The 7,862-nt window shown below is 53.9% G+C and overlaps 1 protein-coding gene across 2 annotated transcripts in view; it reads left to right on the forward strand.

The window, feature by feature from the left end:
* Cars2 (cysteinyl-tRNA synthetase 2, mitochondrial) overlaps window positions 1-7,862 on the forward strand; it is a 36,544-nt gene that overhangs the window by 27,363 nt on the left and 1,319 nt on the right. For both annotated transcript variants that reach the window (XM_032918504.1, XM_032918505.1), the window contains exons 10-13: window positions 4,615-4,681; window positions 4,906-5,044; window positions 5,566-5,689; window positions 7,097-7,195. In XM_032918504.1, coding sequence (XP_032774395.1) covers window positions 4,615-4,681; window positions 4,906-5,044; window positions 5,566-5,689; window positions 7,097-7,195 — 429 coding nt within the window. The remainder of the gene's footprint in view (window positions 1-4,614; window positions 4,682-4,905; window positions 5,045-5,565; window positions 5,690-7,096; window positions 7,196-7,862) is intronic.

Below are 7,862 nucleotides of genomic sequence, written 5' to 3' on the forward strand. Positions count from 1 at the left end.
GTGGCATGTATACACACACACTCATAACACACACACACCAGTTAATTTTAATATGTCTTGGCTAGCTTAAAGGCTGGGCATTTCTAATCCTTCCCACAGCTAGCATAATTTCCCTCCTGTAATCCTGGCTTAACTCTCTCTAATTCTATATTTTATCTTTGTCACCCTGGCTCCTTCTGGGCGGCTTCCTAGTCTTTGCTGCCCAAGACACTTCTGAGCAGCCCTTCCAGGGCCGCCTTCCTTCTCACCTACATTTTGGATGATTTTCCTTGTGCAGCTCTAAATCCGATCGTCTCCCTCCAAGTCATGGCAATTTCTCTCCTTCTCTCTTCCAGTCCCTAGCCCTTGTCTAAAGGTCCCGCCTCAGTCTACCTGCCTACCCACTGGCCATTGGCTTTTTACTGGTAGATCCAAAAGCCACTGAGGACAAGGACCTTCAGCGTTTGGACATGCAGATTCCCGATTTTGGGGGGCCGGGTTAATTGAGAGCATTAGAACCAATCCCCAACACTCTCCCCCAACTCTCATCTCATTTTTTTTTTTTTTTTTTTTTTTTACTTGTAGCCAGTCTGCATTTGCCCTTGACCTGTGGTTCTGTGGGGCTGAGGTGCTCCTGCCTCACATGTTAGGGTATCTCTCAGGTTCCTAGTGGTCCTTGTTCTGGTGACCACAGTGAGCTCAGTCCGGGTCACAGTTGGCTTGAAAACTCACTTTCTAGAAGTTCAGTCAAGGTGGAGCCCGTGTGGGAGCCTCTGCCCCTGGGGTCCCTCTGCTGGCCACTCTGTCTCTCCAAGCTGTAGCTCTTTCTTTTCTTTTTTTAAATTTATTTACATCCCAATCGGTGTCCCTCCCCCCTTCCTTTCTCCTCCCAGAGGGTGGAAGCACCCCCCTCGGGTATCTCTCCAAGTGACTATACTGGTTGAAGTCCCTGTGAGAGGAGATTATGTAAAGTGGTTAGCTAGTGAGGGCTCGCCTTGGGGGAGGGGGTCAGGTGCCAGCTCCTTCTCTCTGTAGTTTCTCCGTGGTGGCACTGTTAGAGCCTGCAGCGTCTCCAAGATTGGCTGTCACCGTGTGATGCTGTCTGGCCTCCTGGCAGGTCAGCTCTTTACTCTGAGTTCTTCAGCACTGACTTACACAGGTGGCATCTGGTTTCACTCTCAGGCGACCCTAAGTATAGACACTTGGTGACAGCACAGAGCAGGGACACTCTGACCAGTAGTGTCTGTGAGCTCGCAGCGGTCACCCCTCCTCCTCTGTTCCTGCGGACATCTGCAGGATGCAGGCTGCAGGCTGCAGGGACGCTGCCTCCTGGACTCCTGTTTGCACTGCTGCTTTGACCCCACAGCAGAGCCCTTCAGAGGCCCAAAGGGAAAACAGTTGGGGTTTCCAAGATCTGTCTCTCAGATGTGACGCCCACGGAGACACGAGTGATCCTGTCCACATTCTGAACAAAGGACTTTTTTTTTTCTTTTCTTTTTTTCGGAGCTGGGGACCGAACCCAGGGCCTTGCGCTTGCTAGGCAAGCGCTCTACCACTGAGCTAAATCCCCAACCCCAACAAAGGACTTTTTAACAAAGTCACCCAACTTCCTTTCTGAAGCAAGTCAGAGACCATGGCTTGCAGGTTACTCACAGTTTGAAAGGAAGACCATGGCTTTTAGAACACTGGAGACCTTCAGAGATAAAACGTCCACAACGTCAGAGCTGTAGATTGGGTGCTGACTCCTCAAAAAAACAGGTAGAAAGCCAGAGAAGGCGTGGGATGCAGAATGGGTCCAGGCCTCAAGACCCCGTGGCCCTCTCTGCTGGACGTGCCAGTCAGGAGCTCCCAAGTGAGCAGCCACAGACTCCGAAAGGGAAGCTCACGGTTGCCGCTGCCATGCAGAAAGCTGTGCTGTGCTTGGCTGGCGACTGCAAAGGGTTTCTAAAACAACAGCGGAAGACACCCAGCTTACCTGGTGCTGTGGCAGTTGGGAGGACTCTGGAGAACCCCAGGCAGCCTCTGAGGGGGGAGGGTGTTGGTTTTCAGATCTGTAAGCCTCTCCTCTGGGTCCCCATCATCGTGATGTGTCACCTCAGCATGCTGTGTGACTTCCAAACTCATCCAGCCGCATGTCCACCCAGGAGGCTGCTCTCCTTGGTTGCGTCTCCACACTGACAGACGGGGACATGAACAGGACACAAGCTGACAGAGTCACGCTTGGCAGTGTGTGCAGCATGGTGGACAAGGGTCTGAGCTAGCCAGGTGGTCTATGAGGATTCAGGCAACACAGAAACCCCATAATGGGGCAGTGCATACAGGAGATGGGACTTGAAATTATAGGGCTGTCACTCACCAAGGCTACACGTATATGCTTGTGTATACTTGAATACATACATATATATGCATGCTTTCCTTTATGCATACTCAGACAATCTTCACCTACATCCACATGTATACATGGACATACACACATGTATACATTCACACACATGTGTGAATACAGACTAAGGTGCATATACACATTCAAGCATACACTCATGTACACTCATGGGCACACACACAAACTTGTCATACATGCACTAACATTCATACTCATGTACACTCAATAGATATATGTACACACATGTACACAGACACAGGTACACGTGCACTCACAGATACACACACATAGATACACATACACACACACACACACACACACACACACACACACACCCCACACGGCAGCCTGGTGAAGTCCAGAACTTTGTCATGTGGTGCACACGTGAGTGAAGCATGTGGGTCCAAGCTGACCCTGTGACACTGATGGAGTGTGCACGCTGCGTGGCAGGCACACTGCTCTGCTGGCGATCGGCAGCCCGGCTGACCTCACTGTGGCCACCCTCCTGTCCTTGGCAGCCGTGGGTGGGTCTGGTGCCCCGGATCATGGTGTCTTGAGAAGTGAACACCACCTTAAGCAGTTAGTGGGCCTGGGAGCCACGAGTTACAAGCAGACCACCTACCCCCCTCTGCTGAATTCTCACCATGGCCCAAGGAGGTCACGGAGCCCAGGACTAGGGACCGGCCAGGTGGCCTCCTAGTGACTTCCGCTGCTGTTTGAGAAGTCGATGAAGGTGGAAGAGTTGTGAGGAGGCTCCCATCTGCAGAAGGCAGACCAGAAACCCCTCTCCTCCACCCGAGGAGCCCACAGAGACATCGTCCTGGTGCGCCCCTGTGGAGGGTGATAGTGGGGAGGCTCTGCTATTCCAGGGGAAGCTCCATGAGCTCTGGGATGGGAGGCTGACTCCCAGTGCAGCCTGCATTTCAGCGTCACGTACGTCGTTTCCCTCCACCTCCATGCCCCACTTCCCTCAAAGTCACGACCTCCTTGTCTTTGGTGGTGGTGGTGGTGGTGGTGGTGGTGGTGGTGTGTGTATGTGTGTGTGTATGTGTGTGTGTGTGTGTTTCTAACCTATGACTGTAACTTGCTCATTCTTTCTAATCGATGCTATTTAAATGTGTGTTTTCAGGGCTGACCGATGTGAGCCGACTGGTGTGCTTTTCCCCAGGGGAAGACTGTTCCTCTTGCTCTCAACATTTCTTAGTTATGTGCAGTTCTTTGTGTATGGCTGAGGTCTCCTGGGCTGTCACCTGTCCGTGTTAGCCTGTCTGTTGTCTTTGCTCAGACCATGTTGTTAGGGTCGTTTCCGTGAGACTTCATAGTTGCAGCTTCCGTGGGTTTCTAGGAGACTCCCTGTTCCTCTGGCTCTTAGAACCTCTGTGCATCTTCCACAGTGATCACTGAGCCTCAGGGGCGGGAACTGTGTGGTGGGTGGATCAGCTGAAACTGGGCTCCTTCTCTTAGGGCCTCCGTCTGTGCCAAAGAGAAGTTCCCTTTATGAGGGGTGAGAACTGTATTTGTCTGTATTAGGATATAGTTAGTTAGGAATTGTGCGGGTTTAATGAAGTGGTAGTGGGAACTTCTTCTCCATAGGTAGTTGGCTAGGTTTCCAGAACCGAGTGGGCCTAAGTCCAGTTAAGGAGCTGTTGGAAACCACCAAGGCACAGGCTCAATGCTGCACCCTTAGGGCTATGGTGGTTCACAGGCATCACAGCTGGCTCCCCTTCCGTGGAAGCTGGCACAGCACCTCTGGTACTGTGAGAGCTGGTCTTCAGGGAAGAGGCTTTCAGGTCAGATAAATAACTTCACGAGTAATCTGCAGGGAGGAGCACCCTCGCTATGCAGGACACAGTGGTATGACATGGGTGGACAGAGTCCTCGATCCTGATCTCAGTCTGAACCCAAGCCTGGATGTCAGCTTGTTCCAGCCCTGACTAAGCTGTTGTACTCTCTTCCCCTCCAGTGAGGCCATGCAAATATGGCCTCTCCCTTCCATTGTGTACATTGCCTGTCAGTCACTAGGCCTCCAGGTAGCAGCCAAACCTCTCCTGTGTTCATGTCAGCCTGGTCCGCAGGGTGTCCCCGGCTACTCCCTCAGCCCGTCCACAGGTATGAAGACGGCCATGTGAAGGATGCTGGAGACGCTGCTGGGAAACCAGCGATGAGGGTTTGGCGCACAAGGCATGCCGTATGTGCAACCCTGAGTCACCAGCTACAACCCTGACTGACAGCTGCCTGTCTTCCCTTTCTAGGACTTCCTGCAGACCTTCTCCCCCGATGTCTTCCGGCTTTTCTGCTTGCGCACCAACTATCGGTCAGGTGAGCTGACTCCCGTGTGCCTGGGGTAAGCCCATCCGGGCAGCACGGTTGCTTCCTTTCCCCGGGGCTGACTGGAGACAGGAGACCAGAGGAAGCCTCGTTGGGAAGCACACCCAGTCTCGGTGCCCAGGAGAGGCTGCAGTCCTTTGGCCACAGCACCGTTTGCCGCTGGCTTCTCAGGGTGCACAAGGCCATCTCCTCAGTGACCATCTCTTCCTTCGCAGCCATTGACTACAGTGACAGTACCCTGGAGGAAGCCAGGCACCTCCTGCTGGGGCTAGCCTCTTTTGTGGAGGATGCACGAGCCTATGTAAAGGGGCAGCTGATCTGTGGCCCTGTTGGGGAAGATGTGCTGTGGGAGAGGTAAGCAGTCACCATCGCTCCGGGGACAGGTGGCCAGGAGGCAGAGGTCAGCAGGAGCACCTGAGTAAGGCGGGTCCTGGACAGTCTCCTAACCTGCCGGTGCCAGCCCCCAGGAGCTAGCATCTAGGCACCCCTACTCCCCTCGGGTCCTGAGTCCTGCACAGGCTGAGTTCACCTAGAGCTGGGCACGTTTCCTTCTTGTTCCGGTAGCTCACAATTGCCACAGTCGGAAGGGAGGGGGTGTCACTTCTGTAGTTGACTATTACAAAATCACCTGAGTGGATACTGTGTGCTCACAAGTGGTCAGGTTTCCTTAACTCAAGATTTTTTATTTGGCTAAGGTGGTAACTGGGATTTTGTTACAAAACCATAAACACAGCCTAGGAAGGTTCCCTGAGTTGAGATATTTTTACTTCTTAGGGAAGGGTATTTGTGTATCCAGGGCTGGTGCCAGGCGAGGCTGGGGCACCGGAGAGTCCCGTGCTTGCCTCATCATAGGTGACTCCCGTATCCCACTCCAGGCTGGCTAGTACCAAGAAGGCCGTGAAGGCTGCGCTAGCCAATGACTTTGACACACCGAGGGCAGTGAACTCCATCCTGGACCTTGTGCACCATGCAAACAGACAGCTCAGGGCAGTCTCAAAGGTAACCTGAAGGGTGCTGTGGATGTCAGGGGGGCTTGCCTAAGGAATGGGCACTGAGTCCATCCATCACCGAGACTCTGCCTAAAGCTCGCTCCTGTGGGATGTCACCAGCTCAGCTCTGTGCCTCATTAGATGCTTTCGTTCAGTAGTAAACACAACCCAGGCAGCAGGTGGATCAGCTCACACAGACGGTTGTCACATGGCTGCCCCCATGAGTGTTAAGCAAGCCTCCTGGTGGCTTGGCAGCATCTGAAGGGGCTGCTGTTTGTTGGGACAGGAAGTTGGATTGGATAAGTAGCTTAGTGGTGAAGTGTTTGCCTAGCACAGGCAAGGCCCTGAGTTCAATCTCCAGGATCCACTGCCTTCCCTTTACAGAAAGGAAACACCTCCAAAAGACAACGAGAAGTTGTCTGCGGTGACCCCGACTCAGATTCCACCCAGCTGGGTCTCAGTCTCCTGATGGAGTGGCTCCAGGGGACCCAGCTCTGGGACTTAAGTAAGCACCACAGGAAGCCATCTCTGTCTGCTCTGCTCTCACTGCTCCCAGGTTGGCAGGCACAACCTCCTTTCCCCAGGGCTTACTCTCCTGTACCTCAGTGAAAGGAAGTCACCAACCCTAGGCTTGGCCCGGGCCCTCTGGTCCCAAGGCTCTCCAGGGTGCTGCCATGGGAGCATCTAGGTGGCCATGCAGATCATAGGAGACCTTTCTTCCTTGTGGTGACACAGGGCTCTAGTGCTAGGCCCTTGGTTGGAACACCACTGTGGTGAATGGCTCCAGTTTTGGATGCTTGAGTCGATTCCCAGATGTGGCACTACCTGCCACAGGTGAGCTGTGTCTCCTGACCAGGGCTCCATTTCCACACTAGGCACCAGAGACACCACGGTACCTTTCTTCTGAGTCCCCTACATGGTCACTGAGGGATTGAGCATTCGGTCCCACTGGTTCAGGTTGACATTATATGCCCTGAAGGCAACCAGTAGGGCAACCCAACCAGACTCAGGGAAGCTGCTGTGGGCGGTTCTGTCAGCTGCAGCCACCCCTTAACTTACAAACATCACTTCCTGTGAGTCCTACACCACCTGGCCACCTCTGGGGAAGACGAGCACAAGCTGATTGCAGGACAGGGACAGATTGGCACTTGCCATCACAGGGCGAGGCTTGGCTCACGTGGGTCCATGGCACACAGCAGACTTTCAGAGGGAGACCTTCCATTACCATGCCCCATGCACTGTCCCCATGGCCATGCCTAACCCACAGGACCCAGGTGTGCACGGACAGACAGGTAAGCTGAGGCACATGTCACCGGCATGCCGGGACGGTCATGTAGGGTTTGCCGTGAGCCTGGCTGCGCGAGAACCACAGAAACTGAAGCAGAAATGCTCTGACCTCACTTTGATGCTCTTGCAGGAAGCTGGTGGCCCGAGAAGTCCCACTGTGTTTGGGGCCATCGTTGCCTACATTGAGCAGTTTTTCGAGACTGTTGGGATTTCTCTGGCCAAGCGACAGGTACGTCCATCTCTTCCAAACACTTTCTCCTGAAACTGCCTACACGCTGCACGCTGTCACTCTCCTCTGCAAGGTGCTCACTACAGGGTCCCTGACTGGCTGGAGGGGCACAGTGCCTGTTGGCTGACCTCCAGCAGAGTCGGACCACCGCTCTGCGGTTGTTTTGACACCCACAGAACAGAGAGGTGCCTGTGAGGATGTCGTCCCCCCAGCCATGTAAGAGACGGCAGTGGGCACGAGCCAGTTCTGTGGAGATCCCGCCCTGTCCGGCTGTGTGGTGCTGGCTCTATGTTCCTAGCAGGGATGCTAGGGCCAGCCTCTGGCTGTCCTCAGGACACTTGAGTTCCCTGTCCCTTCCTGGATGTTCAGTTGGACCGAATAGGAAGAGCAAGACTGCCAGGTCCTTCCACAGCCCTCTCCTCCCTAAGAGGGGAGACGCCGTGGATGCCCGGTCCACATGAGGACAGACAGGGTTCCTGGGTCTGTTCAATTCCAGTTTAGTTAAGGACATGGCTTATGACATCCCTGGGGCTGGCCATGGTCCCTAGGTGTGTCCCACAATCCTCTGGATGTCACTGTTGACATCTGGGTTAGTGTCCATGCAGGTCTCTCAGTGCATGGAGGTGAGGTGTGCAGGACTGTACCTAAATTAGCCACTGTACCTGTC

The sequence above is a fragment of the Rattus rattus genome, chromosome 13 (assembly GCF_011064425.1).
Source record: "Rattus rattus isolate New Zealand chromosome 13, Rrattus_CSIRO_v1, whole genome shotgun sequence".
NCBI classification, from domain to species: Eukaryota; Metazoa; Chordata; class Mammalia; order Rodentia; family Muridae; genus Rattus; species Rattus rattus.